General features: G+C 37.9%; 1 protein-coding gene across 4 annotated transcripts in view; it reads right to left on the reverse strand.

Moving 5' to 3' along the window:
- Nucleotides 1-20,145, reverse strand: part of USP22 (ubiquitin specific peptidase 22) — a 113,398-nt gene that overhangs the window by 34,264 nt on the left and 58,989 nt on the right. For all 4 annotated transcript variants that reach the window (XM_042798419.1, XM_032989045.2, XM_032989043.2 and 1 more), the window contains one exon: nt 17,623-17,724. In XM_042798419.1, the coding sequence (XP_042654353.1) occupies nt 17,623-17,724 (102 nt within the window). The remainder of the gene's footprint in view (nt 1-17,622; nt 17,725-20,145) is intronic.

Consider the following 20,145-nt stretch of genomic DNA (forward strand, 5'->3'; position numbering starts at 1 on the left):
GAATGAAAAATATGTGGTGAGATCCAGACACATAAAACATAATGAATGAAGCACACAAATGTTCTAGTCCCCTAACAAGGGCAAACCCAGCAACATTAGAGAACACCACAAAGATTACGAGACCACCCCCTCTGAGTAATACTGAGCAGCAAGATCCAGGACACTCAGGCTGCAACTCCGGATTTCTTTGCCACTACATCTCTTAGTTGTTCTGACCCTCTTATCTAGCAGGCTTATCACCCCAACTGCCCACCAAAACCACCCTCCCGAGTCATCATGGGCTCTTCCTCACCAAGTGCATCCTGCTCTGTCCTGCAGCCGAGCAGCATCAGGCAGTTACAAACTAGACTGCTTCTTTACCACCCTTTTCCTCGGTACTTAAGGATCCCCAGCAGGTAAGTTGGGGCAACTGCTTGAGTAAGTGCTCTCCAAACTGATTCATTGATTCAGATTGGGTAATCAGTGAATCTTTCTTAAACAGAGTATTTCTGACACAAACAGCTAGCAAGGGATTACAGGACGGATCAAAGAAATCAAGATGAACACTCAGGGCAATAATCCTTCCTCTTCGGGTTACTGCTGAACCAGGTGAAAATGCACTGAAGTTCCCCCGTGTTTACTTTTCTCCAGTTATTCAAGGTTGACAGGTTAGTCACTGCTCATTTTGAATCATTCTAAATCCCTTCTGAAACCACCTCTTGAGCTATACCACTACCACCACCCACCCGCTCTCCCAGCCCCCTCAAGCTATTCAATCACCAAGAGGCACAACCTGGAGAACTTCACTCACCCTTCTGCTCTACCTGACTTTTAAGCGAAGCCTTTTAAATCACAAGTCAGAGGAGATTTCTAGAGCAGTATTTCTTAACATACAAAAAAAGAGATGTGATACATGTTTTCACTTTTTCTATATATGCTATATTAATATATATAAATATTTTCACGATATTATATTATTGCATTATCTGAAAATACCTATTAAATATCATGTGTATATGTGTGTGTACATTAAGCTTCTTAGGCTATACTGAATCCTTCAGTTTTGGGAGGCTGGGAGGATGACAGAGTACATTGCATTTATGTAATATTTTTATAAAAATTTGGATCTATTTTTCCTGTTTTAATTACAAACAGATATTTTCATTTGGCACTAGCAGGAGTCAAATAAAAAGCCAGTCCCTTTCATCCAGAAGCCCTAATAGACACACACATGCACTCCAGTGCAGTTGGAGGACACATTCTTCAGTTTAAATATCAGATCTGCACACACATCATTTGGAGGAATCATAAATTAAGTCCGTTCTGTAGAGTACTGGGATTAAAACAGGAAGTAAATTTATCTGTATTTATTGCTTACCATATCCAAACACACATGAAGAATGAAGTGGCTTTTTTTTCCCCTTACACATATGACTTAATATTGGCATGTTTCCCTCCCCCACCCCCTCTTCTGGGAGCTCTAACATAAGAACCAAGGTATATAAGAAAATTAATTGAAAACATGGAAGACACTGAAACCAGGAACAGTCAGTATAAGACTATGAAGAACAACCCCTGTTAATAGAAAGTAAATTACAGGACTATTTTAGATACACTGCATTATGCATTGCACCATAAACTACAAGTTTACCCATGCCTACACAGACAGAAAGGCAATTACATCAGAAAAGGCTTTCTGGAAGAGGAAAAAAAAAAGTATCTTAGGAAAAAGAAATATTTGCATTCTAAACGAAAATCCATCTTTAACCTTCAATTTCTGGCAAAAGGATTCTAGATCACTGCATTTTTTCCATTACTATTAAAGTAACAGATTGCTCAATAGCAAAAAGTTTGTTTATGTGTACAAAAGGAAACTGTCCTTGAGTTTGTTTCCAGTTGAAAATCCTGGAGTCCAGCTACAAAAGATGGTACAGTGGAGGAGAGAACTATATGCCATGAATGGCACGTGTATAGCAAAATCATTTTTTGTTGAAAGAAAGAGAATACAGTAGGTATTCCTCCTTGTATGTATGACCTGCACCAGAAGACAAAGACTATTTAGATGGATGAATCACTCAAACCCAGAAAGTTCTCTGTTTCAGTATGTTACTGCTGTACAGAGTAAGTGGAATTCATCCTCATTACTGATCCTGTTTACCTATTAACACAATTTTACCCAGAGACAAAGATGAGTTGGTCAGCCCATTAAAAAAAATTAACTAGACACAATTTGCTCTATAGGTGAGTAACTGACAATTCAGAAAACCCCAGGAAACGTACCCCGTGCACTGAATGCAAGTTGTGACCTTAACTAGATGCTCTGCAATTTACTTATTTTTCTTAAGGTACTCATTAGTGGCCAAGGGTGGTTTTCTTTTAGAAAAGAGAGTCACTTTGCCACCTTTCAGATTACCGAATGGTTCAAAAAACCCCCAAACAACATGTCAGTTTGTATTTCCCAGTTTTGCTGCCTGTAAGAAAAATCTCATGTTAAGTGTTATGACTTAAATGCAACAATTAAATGCATGCTTAAGTACTTCATTTGGGTTCGCATGACAACTTGAAGTCTTTTTTTTTTTTTTTTTTTTTTTTTTTTTTTTAAATTTCTGACATATTTGTGTGCAACCGGGCAGTTCTGGAGTGACCTCAACATTCACAGGAGACTTTCCAGACTTACCCTTTTTTATGTTGTGTTAGGATTGCCACTCGAAAGTCACTGTTTTTACTCTTCCCCTTACCCCCCCCTTAAAATACAAAAAAAAAAAAACAAAAAAAAAAAACAAACCAAAACAAAACACAACAAACAAACCAACATTAAAAGTTATCAACAGGTAACAACCTACCTACATTAAATTGTCAGGATATATGCACAGCAATGTTTGTAGCATCTGTTCAGCAGTAAAGATGAACATATTTTCTAGCATGTCTATGAGGACGATCTAGTTCATCCACACCACAATGTAAAAACAAACAGCACTCGTTCTGTACAGGCAAGATTAAGTAGTCCAGACCAAGCAAATGTGGTTACATTCTTTATGCAACCAGATTTAGTGCCTCTGCACTGCATTCCCCAGTACTTCTTGGAAGGCTCATTACCTTGGGCACAGCGCCATGTGAACATGTTCTTGCTGTTTACAGACCCACGCTGACACTGCGCACATTCATGCTGCTCGGAGCCTAAGCTCAATTTGCATTGACTTACTGTGGATCGAGACACCAATAATGTTTTTCCAGCATTTAGTTTGTCCCCACCCCTCTTAGTTAATGGGGAATTGATTGCATTCACTATTTTTCTTCAATAGCTTCAGTGACATCACATATGCTTACAGAAGGGACAAAGTACATCAAGATAGTGCAGACGTAATTGGAAGACAGAACAATAATTCAAGAGCAACTTGTTAAATGGGAGAAACTATCTGAAATCAATTAAATTCAATAAAAACAATTGTGAAGAAGGAAACAAGAAAAATTAAGTGGACAAACACAAAATAAGGAGCAGTGGCTACAGCAACTCAACCTAAATGACTTAATACTAGGCTGTAGTTTTGAGACAAACAGCATTTTAAAACTTAACAGGAATACAAAAATGCCTGGGAGGTAATTATGCTGCCCTGGTGACAGGAAGAACCTCAGCTGGATGATGTCTGGAATTGAGCACCCATTTTAAAAGAAATCTATGCAAACTGGGAAGAAGTTAAAAACATGAGTGAAAATTTGCATGAAATTAATATTTGAGACTGGAGAAACAACTGAATAACCCACTGGTTGAGTTAATTAAAAAAGCTAGTGCTGATGGAGGAACAACCAGGCTGACAATTTCCAAGTATGTTACAGGCCACTGCAAAGAGGACTGTAATTAACTCCTGTGGCCTACCAAAGCTATAATAAAAAAAGACTGAGCTCACAAGACGTTTAATTTAATTAGATATTTAAAATAATTCTCACAGTTAGAAAACATTGCAACAAGGGAGTTTGGGACTCCCAGTTGTTGGAGTGGTTCCAAAAGCAGCTCTGTCAGCCATCAGAAACAGCCCAGTACACTGACCCTGACTCAGAAGCGGTGTGTAACGCCCCTTCCACTTTTTCATCCCATGACTGTTCACACATCCAGATTATTATTATGGTGTGATACAAAACACAGGAACCAGCTTTGACAGGGAGGGGGAAGGTAAAGGCATTTTCACACAACAGCTAAGCTCATCTAACAGTTGACTGATGCCAAAAGGGATGTTCCCCTTGCACTGAGATGGCATCTGCTTGAATCCACGGCGAAATGGTTCACCTTGCCTGTCTGACAGAAAAAGGAGTCTCACCTTGAGGGGATGAACTCAGCACTTGCCAACAGTGATAAGCCTTTGACCCGTCTGAGCAGGTTCGCATAGTTCATCGCGGGTCACGACGAAAGGCCAGTGCCAGAATGAGGGAGGGATGCAGGAGCTGTCGGTCTCTCCGACAGCCAGCCCTCGTAGTGTAACAGACTTCCAGCGCAGAGAGCTGCCTAAAAGCCACAGGCTGGGTAGCAAAACAGCCATACCCCTAGTGCCTGTATCCCTATTCCTACCACAGGGCTCTGGAAACCAAAATTAACTGCCCTGCTGCCCCTCAGGAAGGGATGAAAAACAGGTAACAGCTGCTGCTAGAATCAGGGCTGCTAACTAAAAATGACTTTGGGGATAGACTGCATAGATATTCGGTGTATGTGCTTTCACATTTGTGGCTCAATGCATCATTCATTCACTTGAGTAATGCAAAAATAGTCACAGAATAATGCAAAGAGATTGTCTGGATCTGGTATTTCAGTTCATTTCCTTTGTGTCATACCTGCTAGCGTGTCTCAAGAAAAATTTAAGTTTTCAGCTATCAGCAGTGTTATAAATCAATTCTGGAGGAGCTCTGCAGTGTCCCTGTATCATGCTGTACCTTCAATTAAAAGCAATCACGTAACATTTAAACAAGACTGGACTAAAGGCTCAGCATATGAGATATATGTTTGTAATTTATTTAAGTAAGAATTTCTAGTAATGATATCATCAACAACAAATGGAGATGAGATTCAAGGTTACACTTAACTTTGCCAGATTTGTGAGAAAAACGTGCATCTCTAAGCAATGACTACTAAAGAAGGCTTTACTATAGATTCTTCCCCAGAGCAACAGATCGGCCTTTCCACACATGCTACTCAGACATGTATTGTTGGAGGAACCTAAGGGCAAGTGACATCCTTGGGGCAAATAGATCAAACAAGTTTCCAAGAATATGATCAAACACAGAAAGGGCAGCATTTTATATTATTATTGCACGGATGAAACAAAACCCCCAAGCCAGACAATGATTCCTGAGTGTACACAGTGTGCCAGACACAGAAGGTACTCTCTATACTACGCTTTAAATGTATCCATCTTTGAACCAATTCACAAACTAATGATGCCAAAACATGAACCATTTTCACAGCCCAGAGGAGTTTCCATTCTTTGCCTTAGGGCACACTCCCTATGGTTTCATTTACCTGTAGATACTTTCTGAGTTCAGCAGTGGGCAAGCACTGCGTGTCTCTGATTCTCCAGAAGAGTACTGACCAATTATGCTTATTTTTATTTCTATTTCTCCAGGCTTAAAGCACTTCAAACGAGGCCAGTGATCTCTTCTAATGGTGTGGCCATGGGTAAGCCAGGCTGTAAGGTTACAGCCTGTCATTTACTTTGCAGTAACTGTATGCCTGGGTTAAGACCAAGCACACAGACGAGGTAAGAGCACTTGATGCCCTTTAGTTCTCATCCTTCTGATTTCATGGTAACCAGCTCGTGTGTGCACACCCTCACCCTGGTAAAGTGAGTCAGCATTCCTAAAATATGTGGCAATACAAACAAACAAACCTCTTAAAGTTAATTTTTCATATAGCCTGTGTAAATAGCCGTTTCAAGCAAAACAAGAGACTGCAGATATTTCTTCCCTGTGAATTTAAATTAAGACACATGCTTCCAAATAAAACAAAGTGATGAGTGTTTTTTACCACACCACTGGAAAGGGCATTGAATCTTCCACTAAAATCACAGTAAACATAGCTGTAGAAGATCTTGAGAAGTCACCTGGTCCATCCATCTACCTCAAAGCAGAATTAACACTACCTATGTTATTCCTGACAAATGTTTCCCTAACTGTTCTGAAAACTCTTCAGTGATGAGATCCTGCAATAGCCCCTGATGCACTTGTATTCTGAAGTGTTCCAGTGTCATCTCGGTAAATAAATTAATGCAGAGTTTAAGAACTGCAACAACATTAATATGGAAGATACGCATACACTATGAAATCTACAGATAAGCTCCTCTACTAGCAGTATTAAACTTATGACTTAAAATACATTTTTTTTGATACTTCAAATAGCAATAGCTCTACAAGAGCTCCTAACATGAGGGAGGAGACAACTTGTCCTAGATACTGCGGTATCACTCGTTTTCTCCACTAAAAATTTCTGTGCACCTGAGTGGGTATGGCAGGAGACATTTTATTTCCCCATATGCCTCCCCACAAGGAGGAAAAGATAATGGCTAGACAAAAGCCTTCTGCAGGCCAAATATAGCCAATGTGTCCCCAAATTGATCGCAATTATAGTAAAAAGGAACAGATCAGAGTACATGTAAATATAATTCCCTTTAAATATTTTGCAGTCTTGTAGCTGCAGAGCATGACAACAATCCTGATACAACCACATGCCACAAGTCCACAAGGGCTGGGTTTTCATCTAGGTAGGATAAAATAAATATTCCAGGAGCAATGTCTCCTGGCCAGGATGTGAAGTTGAATTGTTCTTCCTGTTAAAGCAATGGCTGTCCTGTATTATAAGTGTAAAGAATAACCTGAATTAAAAACAAAAAAGCCAGGCGATTTCATAAACTAAGGTCACACAGTTAAATCCACACCTAAAAACTGATTTAAAAATATTTATAAATATAACAGACATCTATATGAATTTAGTGTCTCTCACAGCCAAGCTTAAGTTTAAAATAAATGCGAGGCAGGAGGGGTAAGAGGAGCTAAACCCAAGGATCTCTGCAATATGCAAGATTAGTTTTGAACCTTTTGGTAAGTCACCTAGCAGGAAAAGGACCCATGAGCACTTTGGAAATAAAGGCTTTTTTTTTTTTTTCCTTCAAGAGTATGGAAAATGTCAACTTTTATAAACATAATTTCTTATCTTCAGCATTTCTACTGACCATCTGCATCACAAAATTGTTTTTATCTCTCGGGTGTCTCAAGAAGAAATCAATGCATCATGTTCTCAAAAACTTAAAGCTATACAGCGCATAATCATCCATGACAATCATTTCTATTTGATTCTCTCAGCTGAATTAAGTAAGACTGAAAAAGACATTAAGTTCTGAAGCAGAACTTGTACCAAACTTCCCTGAATTCCTGTCTTGGCATATCAAGACCCACTGAACAAATTTTTTCTGTTGTGCTTCAACCTGATCCAGTCTCTGTCAGGATCTCTTAGCAGTGAGTGAACACATTGGGGAATGCACACATACAATCTGGATCTCGAATTTTCAGAACACGCAACAGAAGAAAACATCTTTCATATACAGCACTGGGAATAATCACATAATGCTTTGATACATAGTAATAGATTTGATTATCTGATCCCTGTAACACTTGAAGATCAATCAACTGGAGGATAATGATGAAACACGATGCACTACAAGCACACCTTACATCAAGAGCTAGAGAAACAAAAAGGCACCTATTTCTGCACAGCAGGAACCATGACATGAAATACCACATATAGGTATATGCATTGCACAAAATGCCTTAGTTTAACAATGAAGCCAGACCCCGTACAACTGTGGTGCTCGTTGTACACTCAGATATACAGACCTGAATTGATTTAAAGAAGTTGAATAAAGATATGGAGAAACTCCTACAGCAACCACATAACCGAAATAGAAGCTGCTCTGTCTCTCACACCCTACAAAGCAAAGTTCAAGACATTAAAGTCCTATGAACCAGAGCATGAAAATAACGATTAATGTGATAATTACAGGAAGGTCAGGGAGAACAGGTAGAAGACATTCAGTGTCAAAAAAGAACAGTGGTAGGCAAAGAACAGGAACTGTGTTTGTCAAAATGACTGAATGGTCAGTCTTATGACAACTAGCCTTTAAAACCTAGTTACGTTGTAGACCCTTCGAGGTATTTTTACATGGCAACTTGATGGCAAAGAAAAAAAGCCTCTATACAAAATAGAATACTTCAAAAGGTGGCACAGAATAAAATATTCTCTTTGCCCTCCCCCAAAGCAGCCAAACTTAAAAGCTCAGTGAGATCTTGCATGATCTGCACAGAAGCATAAGACTTACAGTGAGAATCCTGTGCAGATGGCATCTTTAAAGAACAAGAGGTACTCCCACTAAACTGACAAAATAAAATTCACACCCGCAGCCGTCCTTTCCCCCCAATATCACACCATATGCTGCCTACAAGTTTTTACCCTTCTTCAAAACAGATTTCACAAATTAATAACTTAAGGAGCAGGCTAACTGCCAATGAAATTAAATGCATCCCAATATATTAATATGCACAAATTATTGTTGATGAATTGGCACAGAGCTATTCCAACAATCCACAACACACAAACCATGCCACATGCTGTTTATGCATATCTCTAGTTTCAGTATATACTGTATCTACCTTCTGTCCATACAAAGCCCAACCCTAGAAGCAGATATGAAAGAGCAGAATGGAAGGTCATAGTAAATATAATCCAAAAGTGATCCACAAAAGAACAAAACTGATATGGAGATTACTGGCCTTGTTGAAAAAGCCATGCTCTCTGTAATGACACGGAGTTAATCAGGTTAAAAATACAGTGGTAAACCAAAGTTTGTTTCTTTAGTTTGAGTGGCTTTTTTTTTAATGGTATGAAAAAGAACCTTCTCATGCTAAGGGTGCGTCTCTGTCCATGACAATACAACAGGCACATGTTAAGCCTGTAATCAATGTAGCTACATGGGCTAATTCTGAACTTCCTTATCTGGCTCTTGATTTAGACATTATGAAAGTATCTTTGCATTGACCGCACCACTGTACAATGAAAATATACCTTCCATTTCAAGAAAGGCTTTGGGTTTTAGAGTATCACTGTATGACAGTGACAAAAAGAGCAATAGTCTGTAGTTTGGCATAGTGTGGTCAAGAAAACAGGGGACATACCTGCTGACCTCAGGGTCTGCTGTCAAAGGGTATGGTCTGCTCTTTGTTCTGACAGACACCAGAAAGCCAAGCACTTTTAGCACATCTGGTTTTTCTGTAAGCATCCGCTGTTCTAGGGGGTTTTTTGGTGGTGATGGGTTTTTTTGTTTGGTTTGGTTTAAGCCAGTTAAACACTTCTTAAAGAAATGCCCTGATAATTTTTAATTTTAAACAAATAAACAAAAAATACTTTATCTAAATAAAGGTATCTTGCTCAGAGGGCCAGAATAAAATTCTGGCTATATATTGCTGTTGGGTTTTTCTTGATAAGAAACCTCCCATTCCCACAAAAAACTGTTCAAGCAGTTGATGACAAGTGAAAAATATAGTAAATGTTACTCATGTTAGAAGCCTAGTGTTTTGACTGCATATTGAAGTTCTATAATAACTTGGTGAAGAAAGCACAGCACAGAAAAAAAAATAACTACAATTAGAGAGAAACAGGTAAGACTAATAATTAAAAAGCAAACATTTTACACTTGAAAGTTGAATCAGCATCTAGGAGGGCACAAGAAAAGGGGGTTTTTTGTGCTGCTACCTAGCTGGAGCCAAATGATGAAGCTTCACCTGAATAAGTGCAGAACACAATTTTGGAAAAGTCAAACTGAAACACTGTCTGTAAACTAAAAATTACGTGTATGGATAAGTAACAACCATGGATCCACTGTCCAGAGGAGGAAAATAAGGTTTGAGTTAGAAGTCTGGAACGTGACCCAAACCCTGGATTAAGAACGCTGTCTTGTAAGGAATTTCACACTGTGGACACAGACGCTGTATCTTCCTTTGCCTCAAATCCCCAGGAGCCACCTAGAGTTACAAAATTGAAGTATTTTCTATGCAAGTAGTATGAATGCCAAATTTCTAAGACCAAATAAGAGAAAAATTCAACCCCAACTACAATCTGCTTACTTCACGTACAAGTAGTTTCAACTTCATACAGTCTGCAGAGGTTGTATTTGAGGTAAATATCCTTGGAGATTAGAACTCCAGCTTTACAAACTTTGATGCTTATGATGCTTATTATTACAGCTATGCACATGCCTATACATTGGTTTCTGTCTCTGCTCCTTATTTCCCCACTAATAAAACATGCCAAACAAGCTTTACAGGGAAGGGAAAGTCAAACCATTCACAATTTTTTAACAGCGAATACACCCAAAGGTTCTACTCAGCTTGCTATTCTGTTTTAAACTAAACTGCTCCCACATAAAGCCATGCAAATTAAAGCCTTCAAGTCAGACCCCTGAACTTGAGAATCTCCTCCAGAACACATTTAGCACATCACTGCAAAAGCTGTTTCCACTGCCAGCCTACCAACAGACTCAAGCTTCAAGGTAACTTCTCAAAATTGATTTTGACATTTTGTTAATTTTTACTGGAAACAAAGCAAAGGCATTGGATTTACTCTGTTCATAAATATTGCAAAAAACACAAGTATCCTATTTCTAAGAGCTGCTAAAACCACTCCTGATCTACAGAAGTTAGGTCTGGTAGTTTCTTCAAAAATCCATACGCTACTGCAAGAAGATAAGCTAAAAAATACTGGGAGGCCTAACAAGGGTCAAAACTATCCACAATCTCCTTGAATACATAATTTGATTTTGCAAGCTATCTCACTACTGATAGTCCTTGGAGAAAAGATGTTAACTGGTTTATACTTCAACTGGTTACAGCATTTTAACTTGAAAGCAGGACTAAACCCTTGGGGAAAAATGTTCTTTGTAAAGGGAACCGGTATCTTTCTTTCATTAATCTTTACAAGCTGAAAAACATGCCCTGCAAGTTTCAACTATTCTTCAATCATCAAGAAAAGACAGGCAAACATTCTATATCAGTTACCTCCAAAAAACTTTTTTTAATCTTGAGGAGGGGGAATGTGTATGAAGGCTGAAAAGTAAGAACCATAAACTTTGAGGTTATCCACACATACTACAGCAGGAACAGTAAATGGCATAAGCCAAAATAGTCATTTCTAGTTCAGCATTACTATTGACTTTTAAAAATGAAATTGATAAATACAAGATAACTGACTGATCTTAGAATCTTAGAAGAAGGAATTCACATAGCTATGTAAACTTAAAAAATATTAAGTTGTATATGCAATAAAATAGGCTACATTATCACCAATGCCAGCTTCTCAAAGAGTTGTCTTCACACAGGATCCTAAAAAGCCTGAAAAGTTTGTTTCCTGTTTAAAATTCTGTTTAGAATTGACTTCCTGGCTTACTCCAATTTCAAGCCCTACTAAGGTGACAATCCAAGAGTAGTTCATCTTTGCTGGCTTTGCTGTAGACAAATGAAACTACAGCTTGGATGCAGCGTTGCTTGCTGTCAGGAAAAGGAGGTTCCCCCTTGCTCCCAGCCTGGCTCCCTGTTCCCGTGCCGTTCCCTCCTCACGCCAGCTTTGTGCACGTGTCAGAACCTTCGTCAAGCTGTTGAGTGCAGTAACGCAGGAGAATATTGCTCTTGCAAAACCACCGCTACCAAAAAGCACAATGTTTTCTGCCAGGTTAACGAACTGAACAGACTCTGCAATCAGCTTGACAGCACAAGAGTGAATGCCCAGGAGAGGGTGGGACCATGTGGCTGGAATTAAGGGGAAGCATACGCAAGGGTGAAGAGGGAAAATAGGATTGCGCGCTGACAGAAGAAAGCTGTCTACCTCAGTTGTAGCATATGTCTTCATCCTTAGCAGGTATTAGAAAGAAGTATACTGCTCGTTCTTTTGCTTAAAGTGTAGTATCAACATGGAGGCAGGGGAGAGGGAAAGGTAATAAAGTCTTACTGCTTTCATGAGAAAAGCAATTTACAGTTTGGTTCTCATAATATTCATTAAAGAGCATGCTCCTGCAAAACCATGACATGTAATAAAAACATAAACAGGACAACTCATGCTGAAAGACGCGGGCTTATGACCTTTCTGAAAGAGGGCCTAAAATTCAATCAAATATTGAGATAGTGAGAGCAGAAAACGCCCCTCAGTCCTCAGTGAAGGTAGCCTGGGATCAAATAAGAGTTCTGAAGTAGTAGTGTTATTTAGTAAATTCTTCAAATGTGAAGGTAACACAACTTACTTTTCTCTAACAAAAGTTTGCTTACTCCAAGCAGGTAAGCACTGCAGGGACTTCAGTGATAACAGAGTCATCCCTAAGCTTACCCAGGAGCAATTAAATCATAGATAACTCAATGACTGCTGTGAAGATAAGCCATACAAAGTGACATTACAGCAGTGATACAAATTGCTTTCTAGCACTAGCTTTGGAAAACTAGGTGACGTGGTCTCAGACAGCAATGAATACATAAAAAGGCTACTGAAATATAAAATTTGGAATTTCTTTCCAAAAAGTCTTTTGCAGAGGAAAGCCTTTTATTTTATATTGCTAAAGAGGTAAACTTCGCAAGTCAAACAAGACTTTCTGAAAGCAAACCTCTACAAGCCTCAGCAAGTAAATCACGGCTTGTATTTTAGAATTCTTAAAAGATTCACGCCCCTCTAATTCTTTCTTAAAATTCCCTGGGAGCTTTAGGAGGAAAGGGGCTTTTTATTTAATTTTACTATCAAGTTTATCAATTTTAGACCCAGAAAAAATATTACACAACTGAGTTCAGTGGTCAGAGCTCATGACAAGGTAAAACAGGAACAGAAGGGTAGCATTTTTTGATTTTACAAATCCAACCTTGTAGGAAACAGTTTTCCAACCAGATTACCATTCCAATTATGAAGTTAGATGAAAAAAAAATAGTCACAGAGGAAACATTCACCTGAGTAGTCTTAAAGGTGGTCTTCCTTTCCTTCATTACACAGCAGTTTAAAAAATTTTCAAGAATCAAAGAGAGTTCTATTCAAGGTACACTGTGTGTGGTCATTATTTCAGATATAAAAGTATTACTGCTTACAAATCAGTAATTTTTAAATTTACGTTAAATATTTGGTGTTGTAGCAAACCATGGTTTCCATTCCACTTTTCCATTTGAGCTACCTTAAGTAGCATTAAACTAGAAAAAGTACACCAGAAAGCTGGTACCTTCACAAAAACCTTCCAAGTGCTAATGTAGTCTTCAATACGTTCAAGTTACTGCTACTTCTACAGAAGCCTGAGTGCTCCCAGTAGCTCGTCTAGAGAACCAGAAGTATTTTCCAGGCCACTGTTCTTCCCTTGCCACCCTTACATGGGAGCTCTGCTGCAATATTTATTCCACTCATGATGCTCTTTGCCACATCATACTGCTTAGCGTTGCACAGCTGCAAAAACCACCTGCTACTCCCATGTAGCTATTGTTTTTGCCACCTCCCCCACACCTCATCATTCTTTCTGAAAAGGATTTGCTCAGCCTCCTATAAAGGCCATCCCCTCTGCCTTTTTGCAACACTGCAAATGGGAATCCCAGGTGGCTCCTGCTAATTACCCATGTGCCTTGGGAGTCTAATTCTTCCTATTGTTAATATACCAATCTTTAGCCACAAAGTCACTTCATATGCTAATCAGAGACCAGCTGATCCCAAGCTAATACTTCATGTGCTCAGGAGAACTGATCTGCTGGGGGTATTAATGATAACAGAGCAAGACCAGCTTTGGAAAATAGTTCCCAAAAGATACTGTAATCACTTTCACTTCTAGTCCAACTCCATAATAAAAAATTTGCTTGTGAACCTGGAGCTTGGTCACTGAGGGCAGCCTCTTACAAGAAGAGACTGAAAAAATTAGATTTTCCTTTTACACTGTTAGAATTTAATTTAGTAATTGTTAAGTCTTATCTAATTTTCCATATAAAAGTTTTGGTGTTCATAGGATGCGTGAAACACCAGCTTCAACCTAAAATCAAGATGAGCATTTCTACGAATGGAAATATTCTATGAACGGAATAGCCGAGGCCACAATTCAGTACAGTTGCTGAGAACATAAAGTAATTTATGAAATTTCTACTTTCCACTCACCCTCTGCATTCTGCACAATATGCCATCTCTTCAGCCTGATCTAGTTCACCTGAAAACAACTGCACCAGCACAATGAAAAAAAGCATCATGCTATAGCATCTGGGCACAACAAGATCTGAGAATGTTTTGAACTGATATTGCTACCAGTGAGGAAGTTTATGGTCTGAGCAGATGATACACTCTTCTTGAATGTCCTGAAATACAGAAACGCCATCATTTCAAGTCTGCTAGGACATCAGAATATGAAATGCTCCACAAAATGCACACTATACAAGGATTTTTCATGATGGCTTCTTGCATGTAGGTAGCTCAACATTTCCACTTAGTTAAGAGTGCGTTCCAAGTCACTTTGAAGACACTTACGTGCAACACGGGGAACAGCCCTTTGCGTATATCCCGAACGGCAGAAATCAACACAGTTTCTATAGCCTGTAGTTGTGCCCAATGCAAGTTTTCATTTGAAAAGCAATTTGCTCAATGGCAAAATAGTGATTCAAGCAAAGTTACTTACTCTATCTTCTTACTAGCTGGAAAAATATCTACAAGATGGAAACACACGCCGTTTTAAAAGAGAACCAAGCAAAATTTATGGGGTTTTGTTGTTGCTTTTTCATTGAGTTTTGGGTTTTTTTTTTTGAGGATGTGAACAAGAAGTTCCTTTTTCAATGAGTTTCAAATTGTCTCTTAGGTGGAAAACGTTTCATTTCACTAAATCAAGAGCTAATAGTTTTGCACAGTATTTCCTCTAATGAACTACCAGTTCAATCCTCCCTTATAACATATTCATTTCATGACTGAGTATTCTTCAGATGTAATTTATAGTGCCAATGAAAGACAAATGATCCTGCAGCTGTATAAAAGTTCAAAGAGCTCAAAAAGTAGCAGACACATCCAGCTGTTTGAGCAGCATCATGAGACTGCTACAAATCTGGAATAAAAAAAAAATCCCTTTAAGTACAGTGAAGGTTCTGCCGGAGTAAAACATTCACTTAAGTGGGTGTCATGCAAATAAGACAGATATAACAGGAAACTACAATAAAAACTATTTTACCACTTAAGCATGTTCTAGATAAGAATAACATCGTTTCATGTATTTTATTATTAGCGCTCAAGATCACATACAAGCCCTTCAAGGCCATGACTGTTCAGGTTTCAGAGTATTGTCCCACATACTTTAGTTATAATACTAATACACTTGTCTTACACAAATGCTGAAACAGGCTTTGGCACAATAATGATTTCAGGTGGTCATCGCAGAGCAGTTAAACATGCTGTCTCCCAGCTGACATCAGTGTATCTCTGGAGGTAAGACAGAAAGCAGCAAACACCCCTGGCCTTCCTCTTAAGACAGCTTTGCAGAGAGCACTTTATACATAAAAGGCAGCTGGTTAGGCTTTAACAGACTCTTTTGTAAACAGAACTGATCAACAGATATGCAGTGCTTATTATAGATGGTTATCAACATCATCTTCATTTTCAGAACCAATAAAACGGGACGTTATGCCTATTCTCTGAGCCATTTACCTACCTCAGAAGATAAACAGGATTCACTAATATCTGCTATGGGATTGATAAAAACTTGATGTCAAAAGAATTGAGTATTAGAAAAAAAGAGAAATGGGAATGTCCAGATAATTGCAGCATTTCAGTCTGCATATAGGCTCTTCACTGATCTGAAACTGCAAACAGACAAGTCAATGTGAGGAAAGTGAAGGGAAAAAGACTCTGAAGCAGATATATATTTAGCAGCAGGTTAGATGGAAAGAAAAGGCTCAAGGACAATGGCAGGTCTTTTCTTCCTTCAGCTAAACCCCCAATGTATTTTTGTGAAAGAAAGCTAGTCCTTTGCTTTTAACTGTAGCCCAAAACTGCATTATGTCTCCTGGGTGCTTTGATTTTTTTCTCTTTCTAAATCTCAGCACATAGACAGCTCCAGGGCTCAGTAGGAGAAATTATTAAAAGCATGCCTGCAGAAGTAAAGAGATCAGTCATTTCCCTTATCCCCTGTGTTTCATGAGCACTCCCCCGCCCATGCAGCGTTGTATGAGATTTCATGCAACCAGACATGTCCTTTTTAAATAGACCGAAAAATTTAAAATCCTTTAAGAGCAGGCATAGCATTCCTTCAAATTAGAAAGAAAAACACAGAGATGTGCTTCAATTCTTCAGAAAGGTCACATTCACCTTCAAAATTCTATCAAACTTTTTTTTTCCCTGCACAGTTCTGTTATCTTAAGTAATTTGTAACAGTCTTCACAAAATACACTGGAGTTTCAAATCCCAGTGTGAACACAATGCAAGCAATCTTTGCCTAGTTACTTTTTCCTAGGCTGCTTGAAGTTTCCAAAGTCTAGATGTTTTTCCAACTGTCTTTCCTGTTTCACTACTGCAAATGCATACGTCCCTTCTTTAGAATTATCATTCTCTACATCTTTTCAGCTTACTACAACTTACTCTGTGCTTCTCAGTCCATTTTTCCAACGAGATATACACATATTTTGGATTCAATACGACTTACTGTATCAGAAACATGACATTAGAAAGTTTTAGTGATTATGTTCAGTGCATTTTGACAAAAGCCAATGTGCTGAAACTGTGACACATTGTCATAAAACAGTAAATAGCTTTAAAAATAGGAAAAAACTTTTAAAACAGTTTCTTACTTCCAGTATTTATAGCTATATTTCCAACCTTGTATCTTCAACATTAAAATGTTACTGTGCATTTAACAGTATAGGAAAATGCCCAATAATCTTCATTAGAGCTTGTCAGGAAGCTGGTTTTAACCCCTTACCCCCCCCCAACCTAAAGACAGCAGAAAAAAAATGGAAAATGCTGTCCATTTTCATCACCCTTATCCAAATACTCTGCAGCTGTAAGTAGATATACTCACATTTCAGAGTTCTTTGCTCCAGACTACTGAACTCTCAACATTAAACATTTGATATGCATTTCAAAACTGCTATTTGACACACACTGGAGAACAAACTATATTTTTTCAGAGTCAATATGGAATTGAAGAGACCCCATTTAGAGTGTAGAACATGAAGCAGAAAGACATCACTGTGCTCATTCTGTCTGCTAAAACCAGATTTACTAACAGACTGCTATAGTTTAGGTTACATCTCAACTACAGGATTTCTCTTCATACACCTGCATGGAATCTCTGATGAAGACTGAGTTGAGATAGCATCACTGATTTCTGCTAAAGTCTTTAAATGCCTGTTGTCAAAAAGAAGTTCTGTTCTGTAGCTGTTACACAGATGAAACATGAACAGTACCTGAAGTGACAGAGCAGGTATCCTACTACAGTGAGTAAAATAAACTTATTTTGTTATCCTAACCATTAAGGAAATCCACTATAATTACCTCAGGGTGAAAATATTTATGGAAAAACAACACAGAACTTTGAACACACAAGTGGCTGACAATTGGCTTTGGAACAGATTTCTACAACTTACCTATGGTGCAGTTTGTGGTTATTTTTCTCCGCTTGGGGTTGTGTCGTAGCAATTCTAACTCTCGTTTGGTTGGCTCCCATGTTGAATACTTCTCTCCAATGCCTAAGCAGATGAAAAGAAAGTTTCAAAGAAGTTGTTTAGTGAAAGGATTAAAAACTCTGTTCAAGTAAAAACCTTCAACATGCTGTCCATTAAGTTAGATTCAATCTGTGTAAAACTACAAGGGATTGATTTCTTTTTACACCCCTCCCAACAAATATTGTTCAGAAAGACACCAACCAATCTTCCAAAAAAAAAGAACTAAAGGAAAAAAATAACATTTTTACCTATAAAGAATACCTAGCCCAAATAAATTTTCCACTGTTGGATTATAATCCTCCTTTCAGTCAAAAAGAAATTCCAGCACAAGAATAAATCCACTATTACTCAGAAATGCATTTCTTTGTGCTCAGAGGAGGTCAAATGACAGAACCACCACAGGATTTTAGGAGAAGACACAGGATAACCAAGAAATCTCATCACCGAACTCTGACAACTTATTAAATAAATCAAAACCGACCCAACTTAATGGACAGATACAGGCTTAATCTTTACAGATGAACAGCAGAATTAGTAATTCGATATACTGAACAGTTACTACATATTTTAGGATATACCATTACAGAAAATGACCTCTCCTTATAACCACTGTTGTAGGACTGGATATTAGCAAGTCCTACTACTTGAGATTCACTTTACTGACATAACTAACATTACCTAAAAATGCAATTAGTAGTAGGTTTAAACATAAGTCTCCCCCCACCAACCAACCAAAACTCTCCAAATACTTAACTACCCTTTCTCATGATGTGCAGCTAAAGTCTATCATTATTGTCTTTAAACATCAACACTGTATTTCCAATACATTTATTTTGTTCAAAAGAAAGCGCAGTAGAAATGAGTCAGGTAATTAGTGCAGAGAATAGATCTGAAGTAAGCACAGAGTTGTGTTCACTGTAAATCTAATACAAGAAAAAACACAACAGTGACGACTCATGTGCTGACCAGCTAAGTACTGCTGCAGCATTCTACGTAGCACAGAAATTACTATGCAAGGTCAGTTATAGCGAGTCACAAAAGCATCTTGGTATTAAAAATAAAGAATAAGATGACAAGCAATCTATTCTAAAACTGAGGATTAAAGTCAATTAAGAGTTATTTTTCACAGAATGCATAGAGCAGAAACGGTGCTGTGCTACAGAAAATAAATTATAAATCATACATATGAAAAGAAGGAGAGTAGAAAATATAGCTAGAGGCTTACACATTCTGCATAATATACATTAAATTTTAATAGCTCTTTGATCTTCATTTTCAGAAATAGCTATGCTTGTCAGAAGCTACCCACCCAAAAAATGTTCAATTCATAGTTACTACTGACCCTCCAGCTTCTAATAATAAAAGGTCTCATTTTCAGATTCTTGAGCACTAGAAAATTCTTATTTACATGGATGCACCCATCTCTCACTTTATTTGATTCAACAATAGATTATGCAAGAAGCATAAGAAAGAATACCAGAATCATATAGTCCCTTTCCTTTATCCAAGGTTCAGCATCAAGCTACACACCCAGGAAAACAGAAAAGGAAACTAATTACTGTGTAACAGATTGATGAGATAAAACAGCTGCAATGCTTTGAATACACTATACAGTACACATAGGCAAACGGATGAAGCAACTTTAGAGACGCACATATGGACAGTTCACATATGACAGAACATTGGCTTGCAACAAGTTTTATATTACATGTCTTCGGCAACCCTTTTCATATACTCCCTTAGAAATTTATATGAATTGGTTTGTAAAAAAAGCCCAAATAATTTTCAACACCGTGTTAGTACCAGCTATTGCACTGGCCAGCTTCAAACTTGAGCTCTCATATTTGGGTTCACTGTAGTTTTAAACATGGCCAGACACAGTTAGTATAATCTGACAATGGGATGCAGTCTTATAATAAAAAAAAAAAAAAAAAAAAAACAAAAAACCAAACACAAAAAAACCCACCACAACCTTGGATACGTTTAAATCCTGGTTTAAATCAAATATAACAAAATTCACACCTGGAAACACATGTGCGCTCAACTTTAGGCATGCAATAGTTCCACATATGTCAGCAGGACTATTCATATATATTTATATATATCGATATATAATTATATAGCTTAAACGCTTATAGAGGATGGGGACCAAATCATTTCACAAGAGCAACTCTTCAAGTAAAGTTAAACATGGCAGACTGGATTACTTTGCACAATTCTGGGTGAATCAAATATTGTTCAATTAAAAAGAAATTAAACCAAACAGAAAACCACATACAGTTAATGCCACAACAAACACAGAGCAAAACAGACAGAAAAGTTTCTTACAGAAGCTTTTCACTAGAAAGAGCATATGTTAAGTCAGAGACAGAAATTTAAAAATGTTCTGTTCTGGCTACATAATTTAATAAGAATATTGAGGTTTAATTACTCTTGAAAAATTTG

This window comes from Tyto alba, unplaced genomic scaffold (genome assembly GCF_018691265.1).
Source record: "Tyto alba isolate M040663 unplaced genomic scaffold, T.alba_DEE_v4.0 Super-Scaffold_28, whole genome shotgun sequence".
Classification (NCBI taxonomy): domain Eukaryota; kingdom Metazoa; phylum Chordata; class Aves; order Strigiformes; family Tytonidae; genus Tyto; species Tyto alba.